Genomic DNA, 21,406 nt, shown 5'->3' on the forward strand with positions numbered 1-21,406 from the left:
ATGACTGTCCGTGTGTATATATTGTACACAAGTATCGGCCCGTGAACTCGCCCACGGGTCTAATAACCGGAAGTCATTAGTTTGTCGTTTTATTCGGTATTCTCTCGATTTATTATTAAAATGTACTATGTCTAAACGGAACATTACTAGGATGTTCTTAACATCAATAATAACATGAAAATGACGACCTCTCCTGAAATTAAATGTATATTTTGCAAGATAGCAAGAGGACAAGATGACAAAACCAATATCTTGTATGAGGTATGTGTAAGAGAGTAAAACAACGTAACTCAGATATACACAATGACAATGATGATTTAGTCTTTAAATTGGACTCCGCTCCCACTTCTTGCACAATCGGTGCTGAACGATTGAATGAACTACTGACACTGCATAATCCCACCAATCCCATGGATTTTATTCCGAACCCTCCCTTGGTGCTCTTAGTCCATGTTATTGTAAGTTTTTCATCATTCCCTCTGAACAGTTGTAAAAAACGAATCGCCAGTGGATGACACAGTAAATCCATTACGCCTACAATTGCGTAAAAGTGATTCGACGCTCAATAGGAACACATTTTTAAAAATGTTTGTGTATATATATATTATATATGTATTTTTTTTGTAATAAAGTGTTTCATTACCGAAGCATACGTCAAAAATCGATTCCGAACACTTTATTATTTTATTTTGAAATAATTTTTCCGGAACTACAATATTATTTTTTTTCATAGTCTAGGCTTATATATACATCTTTATATGCATGTTATATGTATCTCTATATAAAAAAAATTATTTTCAGTAACGACTCATGTTTATTGCATATCCTACGATTCATCGTTGTATCTATACTACATTTTTAACTTGAAAAAAACTTTTTGTCTTCTGTTAATAAATCCCATAAATATGTTTTCATTGTAATTTGATTTAAAGAAAATTGTTCATTAAAAGATAAGATTTCCTTCTTGTTAAACTAAAACCTCTCTTATTACAAACTTTTAACTTTTCTAGAACATGCAACAGTTTTGCCCACTGAAGCAAGCAAAAGGATATTAAATACTTGTAAATTTTTGTCTCATAGCAGAGATTTGCAGTACGATTCTCTGTTAAACTAAAATGTGATAACCATGTCATAAATATAAGTCACAACACCGTCCCTTTGGTTCTCCTCTTCTTGTTCCATATGTGACATATCATTCATGCAATTTTTACCTGACGCAGAATCCCAAAGCATAGTTACAAGCCCCTATGATAATTGCCTGGTAAGGCAGTTGATATATAAGATGAACTAGTCTTCACTTTGATATTTCAAATGACAATATCAGTCCAAGACATCAAAAACCACATCCAAACTAAGATAAGACAGAGTCCATAAGTAGTTTATGACGAGACGCCTGCATCAAAAACATTATAGAATGATGTAGCCGCTTCAATATAAGTTGCAGGTGTTATAATGTCCATGACCTAATATGTTTTAAGTGTTTTTTGTTTTTTTTAGGTTGTCATTATGATGTCTAAAGTAACGAATAGTTCCTTGCATGTTGTTTCAGGGGAATATTGTTTGAGCACTACCTATCAATAACTGATAATTGATGAAAATTTAAATTGATAATTCAAACTCTTCTGTTTGATATCAACATGAACCCAATGTAAGGCATGCTAATTTTTATTGATTTGCTGTTCACACTAGACTACACTAACTACTTCAGCCTTAATCACAGGTATCTGTCACAATTAATTTCGTAATGAAAATACAAGTTATCTACCAACGCATGGAAATTATTGTGACTGGTACCTGTGACTTCATAGAAGAAAAAGGACACCTTTTATTTCTATCCTGCATCAATAAACATTTTCCATTTTGAATCTAAATCTTATTGCAGAGATTTGTACACAAAAACCTTGAACCAATATCTCTTTAGAATAAAGACATACATATTTGTATGCAAAAGTTAGCAATGACCTTATTATATATACAATATATACATTGTATCAAATGTCCCTGTATTCAATATATAATATTTTTTACATGATTTTAAAAAAAATAGTACGAAACAGAAAGGAAACTGTGTCAAGAAATCAGGAAGAAAAGTGTCCTGGAGGCTAGGTACAATGTAGATGAAACTATATATTGACTTTTACAAACATCTGTTTACTTACACAAATCGTTTATTATTACAAATACAGTTTTGAACATGCTTACAAACAGTTTTATTTGATTTTATATGTAAATGATTATCACCATACAAAAGGCTTTCATATGAACTGCTGCTATGTTGTATTTGCTAATAAGTGTAATACAAAATACAGTATGCCTATCTTTACACTAGTCTGGGTCTTATGAAGAAGAAAACAAATAAGGGAAGAGTGAAAAAAGAATGTATAGAAGAATTTCTACTAGAGGAGGAATACACAGAATGATTGATATTCTAGGAATCTTGTTCTAATGTTTTACTTCTCCTTATACCATGTTGTCTCCCTTATGACTGGCATATTACTGATGTTATTTCATTAAATGATTGTAGCCGTAATTCATACGATATTGATACTGCTAGGTAGATTATAATTTCCTGTCAACCCAAATGTGAGACAAGGAAATCTTTCAGCAGTAAAAAGTATAGATATACCTGTCCCAAAAGAGCCCACCTTTCATGTCACAGATTTATTTTGGTCCCTACAAGGTCTGATCCTAGTATAGAAAAGAAAAGAATCTGCACACAGGAATCTAAATCATGGAAAATGACTCATCAGATTATTTTTTTCCATTTCTGGTAGCTATAGATCAACATGATAGCTAATCTTTTCAATACATTGCTTTTTTTATGTATTTCCAAATGTTTCCTGTTTATTTGTCATAATGACATCCTGTCGGAACAAGTACCATGTACATTGATAGTTTGACATTTGAAAACAAAATCATTAGTCAAGAATAAGAGACATTTCCTTGTTTGCCTTTATACAAAGAAACCCATTTCTGTCAACTAAGGTACAAAGAAACCCATTTCCGTCAACTAAGACTGGAGTTTGAAGTAAAGCAGCCACATTTACTTTATCCAAACTTGTGTATCAGAGGACTGTGAAGAGATTTTTTTCATGTGTTGGGTCTTCGTTAATCAACACAAGACTATATTAAAACATGTTATATTTTATAAGCATTTTTTTCAGAATGAAGAACTTGTTATATTCAAAGACATCAAACCAGCCACGCGTCATCACTACCTCATTATCCCAAAACAGCATATTAAGGACCCAAAGAATCTGAATTACAGTCACCTTCCGTTAGGTAAACAATCTATAATTGTAAAGCAAGATTACTAATGTATCGAATTTATCAACGATGTATAATGTATCGATACGTTGTACGTATTTATTTTGGCTGTACATTTACTTATAAGATGCAAAGGCAAACAGAACTTGGGAGAAAACTATGCATTTCCGTGTCAAATCATCATTCTCGTTTGATGGTGTAAGGGAGATAACTCTTTCTCATTTGTGAAGCATGTATATTTTCAGTTGAAAGGTTGGTAGAAGCAGCCACTGATTTCCTCAAGCAGCAAAATGCAGCTGTTGATGAAGCGAGGTATATTTCTGTTAATTTTTTATAAAGTGTATCGGTAGGAAATTGGAATTCTTCAGTGTCTATCTATACTTTATTAATATCCGTAAGACATGGGTTCGTGTATTACACTAGATATATCTTAACATTGTAGCATGTATTGTATCTGTTACGGATAGATGAAAACCTCGATTTTTTGTAACCCCTAAATTGTATAGACCAATGTTAGGATTAATATCAGAAAGTAACTTGAACTTATTAACCAACTGAACAATCCTTTTGGTGATAATAATTAAATAACAAAATATACATACTAGTAAATAACAAGTGGCATCGACTTGTCACGATAAAAACATTTTTATGTAATTTTTCAAAATAATTTGAACTGTATCTAAAAGTAAGCTATAGAACATTCAAAGCTTTTTGTTGGTTTCAGGTTGGGATTCCACTGGCCTCCTTTCAACAGTATCAGTCACCTCCATTTACACGCTATTAGCTGTACTTCAGAAATGGGGTTTATAGCACGCGGTATATTTAGGCCAAATACGTTATGGTTTGTTACTGTAAGTATATAAAGTTAGAGAACAAAACATTAATTTAATTAACGATTCACTTTCTACTATATGTCATATCGCGAACTTACCCTACATGCCCACAGTACATGAAATGAAAATGTAAATTAAACTTTATTGCACAACAATTGCGAAACAAGTTATTCCATCTTATATTAGTCACTCTTGTTGACCCATGAAGAAACACGCACGGGGTCATACGGTGGAAAACATGGAATACCCTGGGGAAACCCACGTGACACCGTACCTTTTCAGATAAGGTTTTGGGTTCGAACACCGGATCCGACCGCCACATTTACTTTATTCAGTATTTCTACTATATTTCAATGCAAGTGAAATGTAGGACGTTTTTGAATCATCATTGAAGATCTACTCACAAATGTTCTGAGAAAGCTACAATAGATGGCACTGAAGTAGTTAAGCAATGAATTATCTTGTTGTTCATTATCAACGATGTAAGTGCAAACGTCATCATAATCGTCGCCGTATTTATATGCCTAAAAATATACTGACCTCGCAAATGATCACGCGCAGTGGCATTTACGGTACAGCAGTTTAATCTTCTGCTTTCGTAGTTTATATAATGGCATTGATGTGCAAATGTAAACATATGATAGCTGAACTGACGTGTTATGGCGTTTATGTCACTATAAATGACAAAGCAATGAAGGTAAACATCATACAGTGTGCTAAACTATTTGTTTGTCTGCAAAAGTCAGTCATTTATAGCGACCATCATTGCCACCACAGGGACTATGCACGCATTCCCAAGCCATGGTCCACATATATGTATTAGCCGCTAAAATACATGTATATGGACCGTAGGTTGGGGATTAATGCCATATCCTTATAACTGACTTACTCTTATATTCTCTACGGATGTTGTAATTTATGTCGATTATCACTTGATTTAAACTAAAATGAATGATCTGTTATCGACATGGTAAATTGTTGAATGGAATAGCTATTTTGAAGATGTACCGTCGCCATTTCTACGCCAACAATAATACAGTGTAACGTCACACTAGTTATATAATGGTGCATACCTACTACACCTATCACCAACTGACTCCCGTCATATCGTTCTGTAGTGTCGAATTCGGGTCCATGTGGGCGAGTTACATGTGTGAAAATGATCGCACATTGCAATGACCAATTCCATATATGCTCTGGAAATTTACGTAATATTGTTTCTGCTGACGTTAGCTGTATTGCAAGGTATCAGCTAACTTGTGGTATGGTGAAATAGCATCCGTCTGCTATATTTACATGTACCTGTGATGGAACACTGGAAAATTTCCTAATATATATATAAATATAGCATTGGCAGACTTTAAAAAGACCGATATAAGAAAGAAACACGCAGATAATTTTTTCAAATTCTAAGAAAATCAAGAGTCTTGATATTTCATCAGCAGGTACATGAGATAAAGTACACAGAAACACCAGCCAGCGTGCTGATTGGACCGATTTTTTTTCAAGATTATAGAGGTAAAGAACATGTATGCATGCATGCTATTTTCAAAGAATCGTTTCCGATTCGAGACACAGAGGGACTACTTGGTCGGTTATTTCGCTATGCAGGACATCATCCCGGATGAGGAAAGCCCCAATGGTATTATGGTATGCTTCCGATGGCACATGTACATTGAATGTGCGTGGTCCTAAAAATCAGAAATTTCTATTAAAAATTGTCAGGGACGAACGATATTTTTTGTAAAAGTAGTCTTGACATACTAAAATTAATCCTAACACTAGTGCCTGTGCATCGCCGAATTTGTAAGGCTGCACTATTTATCTGATTCGAATTTCACAATTATATGCATTATGTACATAATATAATTATATGGTCGTATTTGACATAATACCATGATTCAGAAGTGTTTTAAAGCTGTAGGTTTTTGTATTTATACATCTCAATACCCCCTACTACTGTTGTCATCGTGGGCTTTGCTGTATTAGCTGCCGCGCTGCGTTATCAGAATCGAGTGTTAATTGTCCAAAAGTCGCAAGCTGTCAATTCAAATAAATTATCTCCCTTTAGTCGCCTCTTGATCAAGTGTCGGTCATGACACTACTTAATATTTGGACTGTCTTGATACAGTATTCATGATTGTTTGAATTACAAAGCTGTGCAGCCTACAAAAGATGTGAAAGCTGTTACTCAAGCTACAAGGTGGTCGGATAGCGCAGTAGTTACACTCTCACCTTTTACCTAGCCGTCCGGGGATCGATTCCCGGAACGGACATTTAAAGGGTCACCTGTCTAACTACGTGGGTTTTCATCTGGTACTCTGGTTTCCTCCCTCAGAAAGAACCTTCGCGCGTACATTCGGGCCAACAAGGCTGATTAACATAAGCTGAAATAACTTGTTTCGTAGTTGTTGTAAAATAAATAAAGTTTATATCTTAACCTGTCGTTCAAATAAATCAATATAAAATAGGCACAGCCTAAAAACGAGCGCTTATTTGATCGATGCTAAGGGTACATGAGGCTTAAAAATGTTTTTTGATTTTATCAAATTAGACATATTTATCGATACATTAATATTTATCAATTTGATGCCAGATTAAATGCAAGACTCGCTTGGTAATACTCAAACGAACTTGCGATTGAACATTTTTACTCCGTTTCGTATTTTAGTGTTTTGCTCTGTGGCCCATATTTTGGAATAAGATCAAACAGGAAATTCAATGTGATTTTATCCAAAAAGACTTTCTCTAACAATCTGTTGGCATTATTTGTTTAAAAGACACCCAACGAAAAGGTACCATAAAAAGGTTATAACTGGGTAAAGTGAATTCAGTGTCAGAAATCGACTAATCATTGAACTTGACATAATGATCCTTGAAGCTTCCAGGACGCTTCCTCACCCTAGCTGTTCTAACTTTACCGCTTTTGATCATATTCTTTAGCCCTACATCTAGCTCGTCCTTATCAACGATTGCTTCGTTTTCTGGCATCTTCATTTGCTTCTCCGGCAACTGTTTCTTTCCTTGTGCTGACCCTTCACCCCGCGTTGTCTGTCTTTCATGTTGACGCCTGCGATCACAATGAATTACTTGTGGCCTTCCTCGGATTCCGCAACCAACTTCATACAGTATTTCCGAAAGCCTTCGAAGCACTTTGTAGGGCCGTCTCCAAAAAGGTGAACTTCTTGCTGGTTCCCATCTTCTTCGTAGAGTAGTACACAAAGGCCTCGTAAGCAGTTTTAAGATTGAAACTGAGTAATCATGTTATCGTTTCTGTCGCTGCACTGCCCCATTAATGGTCTGCTCAGTATGCGTATCCTCAATGCGGTCTTGAAGGTTCCAGGTCCAAGTAGTGCTTGTCTGCTTTTTCAGGATATTTGGGATCTTGGTGTTATATTCGCGCCTTGATTATGTTTGTCCTCAGCAACGACCGCTTATGTGGTGCTTCTTCTCCGATTTGTTTGTTGTAAGCTTTTCACTCCACAGCTCCATGGACGGTGTCATTAAACGTGGAAGGCCTTTACTGCATAATGCGCACATGCATTTCAGAATCGTTCCGAGCGTCTATGAATTGATCCTTTGCTAAGGGCTCTCGTGAATCAGTAGGCGCTGTTGGTTATGCAAGGTAAGCTAAACGTCTTATAGTTTGTCCCAACTCCGGCAAAGATTCCGATATTTTGTCATTTTTCCTTTAATTGTGCCCTGTATAAATCAATCAGATTTGGATAGTGAATTGTTTCATTAAGGAACGTAGTAGGACGTCTTAATAATCACTGGTGTTGTCCGGAAGATTACCTAATACCCCCTGGGCTTGACCATGCAGTGGCACTGCGATAAATAGACCTTTCTCCCTCTGTGACCAGCATTTAAGTTCGGCGCATGCGTCGAAATGCGTTCGAGAATCTAACCAGGAACGTATTATATCAGATTTTATGTTCTATCGTAATTGCGTTCTTCTTAGAGATGGGCCTTGCCCTGTGTGTTGTCCTGTCACTGTTGCCAGGCTCGAAACCTGTCTTTCTACGTGTCGTTTTACCACAACGTATTTGTTCCACTATAAAGGAATTATGCACATGCGTGTCCGCCGCTTGAGCAAATCTTCACGCATGCGTATCTGCCGCAACTGTTTCCTCGGATGCATGCGTATCTCCATAATTCCTATCCAGGCTATCGATGTCATACACGTTTATTTGAGGACTGTCCACACTCATTGTTCATGTAGCCCCTCCCACACTGTTTTATCCCTATCAACGGTAAATGATCTTGACCCGAATACAGAGTCACGGGTACACATGCGTCCTGTAGTTGAAGCCGTTAGTAGAGTGGAATGTGTAAGCTGTTGCCGAACTTTCATTCCATACTCGATCTAACTATTCCTCAAACTCATGGATTTCTCGCTCCTTCTACTCTATAGACATTTTTCTATTTTTAAAGCAGATATAATGATTTATCAATAGCACCTTATCTGTCCGCTGCCACCAAAATATGTAACGTTTAGCTGGATTTAGCAGAAACCTCGTTCTGTTTGTTTTTATTAATACCAGTGCTTCACAGCGTTTGAAACAGTAGTGCTTTGTTGCTTAAATCGGAAACCTGAGTCAAACCCATATACCAGCTGGTTTGAACAACAAATCGAAAAATCTTTCCACAGTACATAAATTGAAGGATTATATTTCAAAATAAAATACAGCAAAGTATGCATGAATGTGTAATTTGACACTTGATCTAAAGCTTATTTGAATTTGATTTGCTTTTGTACAAGTTTTCAAATACGATCACTTTTCTTTCACTTAGGAAGTATTTTCATCTCAAAAAACATTTTAAATCCGGATCAGTAGTAAAATTAATGTTTAAAATCGGCATGCAATGATGAGGTTGGATTGCGTTAGACATCATATGAAAACAAGCATCCACGAAGCTCTTTGATTTCATTGGAAAATTGACGGTCTGATTCAAGCGTTCTTCAGAAAACAATGTATTTTCATTATATTGTTCCGTGAAAGAACCTGAAATGCCCCAAGCTTGAAGTTGAACGATGTACAAAAAGTCACAACCGCGTCAATTGTCTTCATAACAAGCGGCGTATTTCTAGTTTTTTAGACTAATCCAAACTCGAATTTGATATAACTAGGGCAAAATATTTACACAAGAAATATTTACACGGTAGCTCTTGAAAAGGACAAGTAGAATATAAAACCAGGTGTTCTGGAAGAGTAAGCAAAATGCAACAGTCATTTGCGTAAAACTTCATCAGTCATTGTACAATTTTTCCATTAATATGTTAATCTCGGAATAGTACACTGTAACAGTGATCGATATTAAAAGGATGGCTGGTCGATTAGCTCAGTGGTAACGCTGTCGCCCTTCACCTAGGCGACCGGGGTTCGATCTTCCGACTGGACGTGAAGAAGTAAGGATCACCTGTCTGACCACATGGGTTTTCTCCGGGTTATTCGGTCTCCTCCCACAGTAATGCCACTTGCGCGCTTCTATCCTGGCCTACTAGAGTGATTGATATAAGCCAAATTATGCGGAAACACCTTACATCTATCAAAAGTTCCGATAATGACTCAATAGTCCGAACTTGTAACCTTTGTACCATTGTCCTCTACATTCATGTCTCTAGTATCAATAACACTTACTAAGAAGTCAACGTTTTTGGTCCGTCGATGTGGCGTTTTGACATGATTTGATTGGTCCGATACAGTAATCGCGAGGGGAAATAGTCTTAAAACTGGGAAATTAGCTGTAGTATGTTTTTTTTTTTTTTTTTTTTCGGATAAAAATGCCTAACGAGTCATTACTACAGAAAAGAGTAGGAAAAACGCTGACACTGCTTAAAAAACAAATTGTGATGATTTTCATAACCACTGTTTCTATGGGACATTATTGTACAAAATTGATTTTTGACGGGTTTTAAGGGTTGGTTATCATTGTTATTGGTTTAATACTTAGGAAACGTACTGCTAGCTATTGTTCATTAAAAGCAGACGACACAAACATTGGGTTACTTTCTCTTTATGATATCGGTCTAACCATAATATCACGGATCTGTCTGATAAAATAATCCATTACGTGTGAAAAAACTGGTAATAGTGAACACTAATCGATTTGGGCGAAAGCGGAACGTTTAATAATTGACCTAAACATGACGCTGTCTGCGTCAATGTATTTTAGTTGTGAAAAAAAGCAACAATCAATACTATTTTCTATATTTGACGAAACTGTTTTGCAAAACTAATTACCAATATACGAGAAAAAAATGTAGTAACGGTACACTTTTAAACCCGAGCTGGTTGTGTCTATATTTGATGTACAGCTAGATAAATTGGCGCTCATGATCGTTGACGCTCATCCGCTAAACATCTTTCGACAAGGGTGTGAAAACTTGGACATAACAGATGCCCACGCATTGACCACCACGTATCATAAGCAATTATATTGTTAAGTCTTAAACCAGGCACCTTGATATGTATCATCTGTTTGAAGGTTTGTCGATTCGCTTTCACTCCGATCGGCGATTTTATCTCTTGCTCGCTAAAAGAGACACGATCGTTACGACTGAAGTGTCGAGTTTTAAAGACACTCTGCAATTAGAATTGTATTCGTGTTTCGTTTTCTGATGTTTGTTTCAGCAGCAGAACAATAACAGAGAGGAAATTATTGAAATAAACATTTTCACAACGAAATATCTCTGATATAAAGCGTTGCTTTATCGGTTATTTGTTTGCGTGTTTACATGTTTGTGTTCAGCCGTGTACTTTTTTGGTTCAATGATTGCGGCTGTTTGCAGGGTTTGGCTGTCGTTTGACTCAGTGTATCTAATGCAAGTAAAGACAGGCTGTAGTTATTCGAGTTCAAGGTCCTGTGTGTCATTGGCAAATACAATGAATAACAAATAATCCTAACTGCCATTGAAATGTCAGATGAAGTCATATTTTAGTCACAACTGGTAACGTTTTGAATAACAGATTTCATTATATTCTACTTTAATTATAAATGTCAAATTCTACAGAAATCCACAACGTCTCTAACGTTGATAGAAGCAAGTTGGTCCTAGTTCATGAAAAAAAACAACCTTTTTTTCCGAAAAAGACACAAAGATGTCTACAGCTAACGAATTGGTTATCGTTTCTGTTTATGCGGTTTATAGAAGGTAGTTTGTAGTTTACTTGGGATAATTCTGATATATATTTCGGGTGTTGAGGGCGTCGATTGACATAGATAATTCTGATGTATATTTGTGGGCGTTGAGGGCGTCGATTGACATGAGATAATTCTGATGTATATTTGTGGGCGTTGAGGGCGTCGATTGACATGAGATAATTCTGATGTATATTTGTGGGCGTTGAGGGCGTCGATTGACATGAGATAATTCTGATGTATATTTGTGGGCGTTGAGGGCGTCGATTGACATGAGATAATTCTGATGTATATTTGTGGGCGTTGAGGGCGTCGATTGACATGAGATAATTCTGATGAATATATTTGTGGATGTTGGCGGCTGCTATTGACTTCGAATGATTCTAATGAATATATTTCTGGTGTGGTAGATTGTTCACGTGTGGTAATTCTAATGAATATATTTTTGATGTGTGAGATAGTTTACACGTGATAATTCTAATGAATATATTTCTGGTGTGGTAGATTGTTCACGTTTGATAATTCTAATGAATATATTTCTGTTGTGTAAGATTGTTCACATATGAAAATTCTTATGAATATATTTCTGGTGTGGTAGATTATTCACATGTGATAATTCTAATGAATATATTTTTGATGTGTGAGATAGTTTACACGTGATAATTCTAATGAATATATTTCTGGTGTGGTAGATTGTTCACGTGTGATAATTCTAATGAATATATTTCTGGTGTGGGAGATTATTCACGTGTGATAATTCTAATGAATATATATCTGGTGTGGGAAATTATTCACGTGTGATAATTCTAATGAATATATATCTGGTGTGGGAGATAGTTAACGCGTGATAATTCTAATGAATATATTTCTGGTGTGGAAGATTGTTCACGTGTGATAATTCTAATGAATATATTTATGGTGTGGAAGATTGTTCACGTGTGATAATTCTAATGAATATATTTCTGGTGTGGAAGATTGTTCACGTGTGATAATTCTAATGATTATATATCTGGTGTGGAAAATTGTTCACGTGTGATAATTCTAATGAATATATTTCTGGTGTGGAAGATTATTCACGTGTGATAATTCTAATGAATATATATCTGGTGTGGAAGATTGTTCACATGTGATAATTCTAATGATTATATATCTGGTGTGGAGGGTATATCTGAAATTATTCTGATTCTCACATAAATGTCCTTGCCATATTTTTTATATCCTCAAGAACAAAGGAGTTAACCTCCAAACATTAGCTGGAAAACATTAATATCGATATTCGATTTTTAAGAAAATAACAAATCCAAGTGTTTATGATGCAGCTATATCCTTTTAACTAATTAAGCTTTAAAGTACCCTTAGATCCGCGTTAACGTTCATAAAGACAAGGAGTGTCATAATTCAATTTTAAAGTGAAACAATAACAACGAATGTACACACAGAAAATCTCGGAAAGAACTTCGGGCTTATAAGATTATATATAGATTGCCAGTCAGACACTCCACCAATGTCATTTTCGAGGAATATACTGTTTTAAAATAATTGATAAGCTAACTTATAATTCTGATTTGGAACTTTTCATCGTGCTTTTAACTGCTCCTTTGATGCAATTTGCCCTAAAATGAGATAAAACTTAAAATATAAGAAGTTTGATGATCAAGGGACCCAATCCTTTTAGTGATCATGGTTATCTTGTAGTGCTTTGAATACTTGTGGTTGATTTACGGAAAGCCGTTTGCCGTTTTGTAACATTGTTTTTATGTGAATTGCAGGCGGAGTGGCTCGTACGCAGATTAAAAGCAATGGATACAAAATCTTAGAAGCAGTCATATATGTAGACGTGTGGCCATTGGGAGAAATGTGATACCATTTGCGGGGGTGCTGTCGAAATATCAGTCTACGGCATTGTCATTAAAACGGTCTAAATAGCCCAGTTTGACATCGGCGCCTGCAATCGTTTTAGTGATCATGAATCAAGACAGAATCAACAAAGCGTTTAGCAGCGAAAGATGTATTGGCGAAATAGACTTCTCGTTTACAGTGGGTGTGTTTGAAGCGCTTGGAAATTGAGGAAAGTACATTATCATGTGATATATATATATATATATATATATATGTGTGTGTATAAACGTCTGTAATACTTATCGGCGTCACACCTTGTCTTATACGCTGTCATTTTAAGAAAGAATTGCTGCCTGGGAGATCCCGATATAGAAAGCTTTTAATTAAGTCACTTAAGAATGTTTCCTCTTAAATTCAAGATTATCGTTTTATGTTTGATTTGGTGAGTGTGATACACGTTGACGTGTGTGGGCGTCCTGTCGGGGAGGTAGGGGATAGTGCCGGTTGAATGTGACAGCCAGTAAGCACGATAAAACGTCAATGAACGTCTCTAGCTACCATGGACATATGGTTTGAATGATGGTTTGAAATATACATTGTAGCTTTATAATGGCATGCAATTAAATACTTTACTGGGTACATTTTATTTTCTGCTGATTCATTCTCTGATCACGTTTTAAATTATTTTGGTCTCTTGAATCGACATCTGTTCATTTAATATTCTGCAGTTACGCTACACTCATATTCTTACACACACAATGTAAGAAACTCAAATTTTACAAAAATCACGCTGTGATATTTTTTCATTCATTCTGTAGACGGAAACGTTAGTAGAACATCATACAATGACATAATGGCAGCTCAACAGGCGAAGGAACTCTTTTGTTTGTTTATTTACTCGACTGGATGAAATCAAGTGCTCTAGGTAGATTTATTCAAGCCCATTTAAAACATTTGGACGATATTTGCCGATCTTGTTGGGGAGATGAAATGGAGAAGTCTTGAGACACCTTGTACATATTAGAGTCACGGCATTTTGTCCCTACGCGACAACAAAAATCAGAAACCAGTTTCTGAAAATATGTATGGGAAAGCATCAGTTTAACCTTTGCATTAGATTCCTGATCTAGGTCTAAAACTGTATAGTTGGTAGTATTCGCGAGGGATTTAATTTCGCTATTTTCGCGGTCTGTAAAGAAATTAAGTAAACAGCAAACATTTCAACAGTGATTGAATATATCAGAAAATGTATAATGTCAGGATACATGGTCACCAGTTTTTAGCATGCAGTATTTGATACCCGTAAATAAGCCATACCCGAAACAACAGCGAAATGTGAACTTCGCGGAAGGTCGGTTACTGTAGGTTGTCGAAGGCTGAAATTGTCGCGGTTTTACAAACGATTTGGAGACATAAAGAGGATGAAACAGACTTGTTCACTGTATTAATTTTCTTTTCATGGTATTTATTTTTCCATTTTGATTCAATCCTCTAAAAAAGCGAGTAATAATTTCCACGATCTGAAAATTATTTTTATCACACAAGTGATCTGTTGTATCCTGTAATACGACTATGGCATGTGCCATAACACTATTGTCACGTCATTATTAAGCCACATTTTGATGGCGTTGCATGATTGTCTCGGAAGTGACAAAGCGCACCGTCCGCGTCGAAGCAAGTCTGTATTTTATGGAAAATGAAGTTTTGCGGGGATTTATTTTAGAAATGTAAATGGTATGTAATACTGCATTGCTCTGATGTAATATGGAGTTTATTTAAGACTTGGGGCATCAAATGATTGAATTGTTAAATAAATTCCATACTACATCGACACACTTGTAAGATCCTTTATTAGTAGTATAGTGTGTCCATGGTTATGAAAAGTCTGAAAATTGTATTAGTACAAATATAAACGCTCTGGAAACGATAATCTAGACAGATGGCAGCTCATTCGGCTAGGTTACCTCACTTGAAGATCAGAGGTTCTTGGTTCTACACACCCTACCCGATGAGATTTTTGATTCTCAAAAAAGGAGCTTAGAAATGGACTGATCTGCGCTGTCATGGTTATCTCCTTGGGCAAGAAGCTTCATCCTAATTGCTTTTGACTGCATAAGACGGGCCACCTGTATACTTTTCAGTGAGATATCTATTAGTTACTATGCAAGGAGACCCCGCCTCAAAATGGTTCTTGCTAATCACAGGGTGAAAAACCCAAAAAGCAGACAGTAATTAGTAGATTTTGTGATCTGTTTCAAAGGAATTTAATTTTCGGGATTTTGATGGATTGAATAAAGTCCTGAAATGTGAATATCTTTGTTCGGAGTTCGTTCTATGTCTTCTTTGTAAAATACATGCTTTAATGTTTCAAAAATTTCATTTAAAAATGCAGAAATTTGATCCATCAAGGTGAAACAGATGTTAATTGCGACGATAGATAAACAGAGGATATCGGATTTCTTTGAGTAGGCATGTTTTTGTTATGAAATATCTAGCACACAGATAGCCGGCATTCAGGTGGAATAAGGTCAATACTTGCGCATTCCTGACCTGGTCTATCGCTCTGACGTCAACAACATCACCATGGCATCAGCATGGCACAGTGACATGATTTCTGATGAAATATCGTGATGTTGTTGAATGGGAATTTCAGGTGTGCGGACAATATTCTAAATCGTCAATACATATGGCTCCTGAAATTCTGGCTATTTATTACGCAAGGTAAAATAACATGATTAAATCGCTCCAGGAATTATTTTTTTATTTCCTTTTCTCTTTCGAATGACTCTGAGCTGGCTGTAAATAACTGTTGGGTCTATCTTTTGAGCAAAATTGTTATCCATGTTTTTATTTCTGCGTTCTGTACTGTTTTATTATATATTTCCTTGGCTCAAAGAATATGTTTTGTTTTAGCTCACCTAGCCCGAAGGGCCAATTGAGCTATTGGCATAGCACGGCGTCTGTCGTCCGTCCGTCAACTTTTTCTAAAAATAGCTAATTCTTACGCACAACTGATCAGATTCTGACCAAATTTTGTCAGAAGTAACCTCTGGGAAAGAGGAACCACTGTATTTTGTGTAAATGATGGGTCTCGGCCCCCTTGGGCTGGGTCCATTTTGGGAAATAGAGACAATTCTTTAAAATGGAATGATTTAATTTTGCCCAAATTTAGTCTGAAGCATTCTTGGGTGATTGGCAGTCAAGCTGGTTAACAGGGTGGGTCTCGGCAATAGATCAATTCATTTAAAATCCTACTCCTCCTATAGGAATGATTTGTTTTTGGCCAACTTCAGTTTTGCTCGGAGAAGGAAGATCATTTTTTTATAAACTGTGGGTGTCGTCCCCCTAGGAAAAGAGGGGCGTTGTTCATTACGGAAAATTGAATAAATTCTTTAAAATCCTACTTTTCTAGTAGGAATGATTAGATTTTGCTCAAATGTGGTCTGAAGCATTGTTTGGTGATGAGGAATAAATTATATGCATGATGGGTATCGGCCCCCTTCGCTTGGAGGGACGGGGCCCAATATTGCAAATTGAGCAAACTATTTGAAATCCAACTCCTCCTGCAGGAATGAAGCATTCTTGGGTGAACGTAAGATCTCGGCCCCTTTGCGTGGAAGGGGCGCAGCTCTATAGGAAAAATAAGGAGAAATATAATTAATCATTTAAAATCCTACACCTCCTGTGGGAATGAATAAATATCTCTAGTTTGGTCTGATGCATTTGAGGAAAAAGGGAAGTCAATTTTGTATAGACTTAAGATTTTGGCCCCCTGGGATGAGAGGGGCGGAACCAATTAGGGAAATAGTGTACATTCTTTAAAATCCTTACTTCTCCTTTAGGAATGAATGGGTATTTCCCAAATTTGTTCTGAAGTATTCTTAGATGAAGGGAAACCATTACTGTATAAATGGTTCATCCCAGTCTCCTAGGGCGGGAGGGATGGGGCCCAATCGGGGAAATTTAAGTTTTTAAAATTCCATCTTCCGTACAAAGATTTTGTCCGCGTATGTTCTGAAGCAGTTTTTATGAATAGTGAATCTGACTTCTGTTTCACCCCAAGGCTGGACTCAATAGGGAAATTATATAAGAACTTATTAAACATATTTGAATTTCGTTTTTAAATGGCTGAATAGCTTAATAAGCCAGGTGAGTGATGCAAGCCCATTGTGTCACTCCCCCCCCCCCCCTATCCCTTTACTTTTCGCCAGGAATCAGTTTTTAATAGCCCCCGAAAAACGTTAGTATGTCGTACCTTTGGAGTGGTTAAAATTGGTATTATACATATACTTACGTGATCAATTAAATCATAATGGTAAATTCATTTGTTCCTACATGATTCTTTCGTATTAAATTCTGTTTAGGGTACTAGGTCAAAGTCAGTAAACCAGTTCTCTCTTTCTCTCTTCTTTCTGGTACACATTGAAGGATTGAAGCAAAACATGATTGAAATGTCTCGGGAATCCTCCTTATCAATCAAACCTTTATAGTTAAATATTATGGGATACCTTATTGTCTCTGATCTTTTGCAATTTGCAAAGGTTAGTATTTCTAAAGTGATCTGATAAAGCGAAAAAAAGGACAAAATTAGTACAGAAAAAATAGTTTGTTTGACATCTTCTGGAAAAAGTACATATCTTTTGAAAACAAACAACACTTTATAGAAGGAGAAATGATTAGTGTTTGCATATTCCGTATCATGTTCAACTCCATCATTCTGTAAAATGATATAGTGTAGACACGATTTTCATCAGATTTTTTTTACACAGTTAGCTCTATAATGTATACTATTACTTCTGAAAAGTATGAGAAGTATCCTGGAACTGGTAGTGTGTAATTGTACCCAAAACACGTCATTGAAATGTCGCATTATCTGTTGACACATTTTAGTATGACAGGTTAACGTGTGAAGGGAAAATCTCAGTCACCCAACAAATAGCCAGCAGACGGAGGATAAAACAAATAATTTTGATGAAGCAATGGTAACACGTTTTTTTTTTTTTCTTTTCTTTTCTTTTCTTTTTTTTTTTTTTTTCTTTTCTTTTTTAGGAGAAGGACACTTAACAAACATACAACTTGATTATGTGTTATGGCGGTATCACATTTCATTGTAAATGATTGTCATCAGTGTGTACCTTAGAGTCATGAGCTACCTATTGCCAAAACAGCTTATCTGAGAGCCACCCAACTTAAGAATTACCTGAAAAGACGTTCTATTGAGGACTCTATGAATTCAAGCAAACTATTTACTTTGAAAAGTAAAATACATATATAAAAATATTATTATATGTTCCATAATTTCCACATAAAAGGCATTTTTATACGGGCGAAGCTTTACTTGCGAAAATATTTATGGAATTTCGAAAAATAAATCAACCTTCATAGTACTCACGCAGCTGTAATACATTTTTACACTTTCGAAAGTTTGAAAATACGTAGTAAATAAACCATCTCTTGTACTCAAATAAGGATTACATTCATGGCATGTTGCGTTATAACATTCTGAATCCTTTCTAAATCTTTACAGAAAAACATTCTTAATTAAATAGTTTGACGCTATTGAGAATTGTAGAGAGGGATTTCTCGTGAAAGCGGAATTCTTTAGATATTTTTCTCGGATTACAATAATACCAGAAATACCGAGATGTAAACAAACACAATCCTCAACACTGTGTCAGAGAACGAAAGGATAAATACTCGTGAACATATAAACTTTATAACACCTATCTTCCTTAGAGTTGAAAGTACAAAGGTATTCTGTTCCTTACAAACTATTCACATTCTTACTCGGCCAGATGGCCTAATTTAATGCATTTGTTGATACATTGCAAATGCTGTTTAGTACATGACTTCACATTGTTGGCATATTGACTAACAAGCTGAAAGGTTTGGATATTTGATGTGAACAGAGTACATAAAATCTAACTTTAAAGCACGATCTATTTGAACTCACGTGTATTGACCTTTTGGTGCACTTGTTCCCTCTTTTACCTATTATTGTCGTGGAGTGAAAACTTCTAAAGGTTTAGGTATGTTCATCTATGTGGATGAAGGTTATTCATGATTTTACATATCTCAACTACCAGTAAGTGTATGACAATACTGATAACAATGATGCTACATAGAGACTATGTATACTTTGTACTAAATAACATTATGCACTGTGCACGAAAACTATAAACAAAATTTACATCATAAACATTTTACAATTTAGCATGATGTACAGTGTACAAAATAAGGCTTCGCAAAAAGTTATCATGTAATTTAAAAAAGCACGCTGTACACAAATATATATATATATATATATATATATATACAAAGAACATGAACAGTAAACGATAATGACACCGTATTACATACCAAATTACCAAACCCACAATGAATTGCTGATGGGGATAAATTTAAATATCACTATGACAAAGATCACATGACCTGTGGGAATAGAATTATACTCGTACTTTGCCGTAACCTGAATGTCACCTTTTAATTCATTCAAATAATGGTACGTTTCAGGATATGCATATTTACAGGATGTTATTTCCTAATCATTCAATAATGGAAATTGCTCTAGGGGTTAGTACACCTGTCTATCTGGTTTTTGAAATTTCGCTTGACCAGCATTGATTTTTCTCAATTGACCTCTTTTTGTCATAGATCAAAGCCTTTCGCATCCCTGCAGTGTCCTAGAGAGACGAAAGAGCAGTATGATACAGCTGAGTTCATTCTATGTCTCATTTGCATGTTTTAATTGAAACATGTTATACACCATTATGTGAGTTATGACAATAACATGTGTTGTAAAATTTTGTGGATCTATGATTGGCTGAAGCTTCTGTTGTTTCAAATATGACGTCATGATATCACCAAAGAAAGATATATAAAATAAGAATATCGCCCGTTGTAATTTTGTATCGGCCTAGGAAATGTTGTTTGAGAACGAAATGATTGAAAAAAGTATCTGAGCCATGTGATTAACATAATCTTACTCATGTTGAGATTTCCAATGATATTTTTTAACCTCCGAACCCATTGTTTTATTCTATTTCCTAAAAGGTTTGGTAAAATGGAGGGAAATCTCATAACACATTGAGTCCGTACGTTGAATTACTTTTTTTGTGATTGATTCAGATCAATAATTCTTACCTTAGTATCAACACCGTTGTCTTGTTTGCTGACTGATTAATAGCCTCGTGAACAGCCGGGGTCACCTTGTGGCAGGGTCTTCTTGTAGGTGGTGGCTACCTGCAAGGAGACCCGTACAATCCAATGCAATTTGAGTAATATGTATCGCCCGAAGAGACAATCACATCAGCACAGACCGTGTCGTCTTCCAGCTTCAGACCGCCACGGGCTTGAAAGCGTCGAACCCCGCACCCAGGACTTTTCTCTAAAGTGACGTAGGTCAACGCTGAACCGACTGAACAACGTTGATTAACAAATAAAGGTGCATCACTTTGTGAGTGTACATGTTTGATTATGAGTAGGTTTTCAAGTCGTTGTGATTTGTCACTTTTATATGACAAGCAGCTTTTCTTTCATTAAGCTATTGAAAATATTATTTTCTTTACTCAGAACACTCAGTACACCTATATCGCTTTTTCTCTTGTTCATACGAGAACTATTTCTAAAAGGCGGATGATTTAATGATCCAGAGGCAAACAATATTATTGTACTTTTATTTAAGACAACAACAACAAAAAATACCAACATGTCAAACATGTCCAAACTCAAATTCAATCAAACTAAGAAAACATATTAACAAGAGAAATATAAACACTGAAATTCTTGAAAAAGTACAAGAAGAAAATGACCAGGTGTTCTGGAAAAGTACGTGTCTTCTGCTTCCTCTCCGGCACCCGCCATGTAAACATTTAAATATTGGTCAATCCATGTACGTAATGTCACGTTCTCAAAGGTAAAACTAACTGAACCAACACGTAAACCAACTCGAAAATAAGATTTTTTTAATTTCCTCAATAGCAAGCAAATGCACTTAAATTCATTTAAGAAACTACAATATAATTTTCCAGATAATCTTTTTTTTTTTTGGGGGGGGGGGGTGGGGGAGGGGGAATTGGGGTGCTATGTTGTACTTACTATATTGTAAAGACTCGACGCTTTTATGAGATGACTACTGTGTCGAATTGAAATGCCTTAATTACAAGACTTCATTTGGCAAATGATCGACTTTTGTAGATGCTTGCTGTGTACGAGACATTTTGTTCATTACTCCTATTCACAAATTGTTTTTCTTACAGCTTTTGACCGTATTTAACATTTAACATCTTTAGACCTGGCTACTAAATGAATAGGAGACATTCCTA

General features: G+C 35.8%; 1 protein-coding gene across 1 annotated transcript; it reads left to right on the forward strand.

Moving 5' to 3' along the window:
• The first annotated feature begins 167 nt into the window (after positions 1 to 167).
• On the forward strand, positions 168 to 15,393 carry LOC132547143 (adenosine 5'-monophosphoramidase HINT3-like). The gene is made up of 5 exons (XM_060210898.1): positions 168 to 261; positions 3,165 to 3,282; positions 3,513 to 3,579; positions 3,992 to 4,118; positions 13,013 to 15,393. The coding sequence occupies exons 1-5, from the start codon at positions 175 to 177 to the stop codon at positions 13,058 to 13,060; spliced, it is 447 nt and encodes a 148-aa protein (XP_060066881.1). The 5' UTR covers positions 168 to 174; the 3' UTR covers positions 13,061 to 15,393.
• Positions 15,394 to 21,406: the final 6,013 nt, after the last annotated feature.

The sequence above is a fragment of the Ylistrum balloti genome, unplaced genomic scaffold (assembly GCF_031769215.1).
Source record: "Ylistrum balloti isolate Yb309-2 unplaced genomic scaffold, AGI_CSIRO_Ybal_v1 Utg369936, whole genome shotgun sequence".
Classification (NCBI taxonomy): Eukaryota; Metazoa; Mollusca; class Bivalvia; order Pectinida; family Pectinidae; genus Ylistrum; species Ylistrum balloti.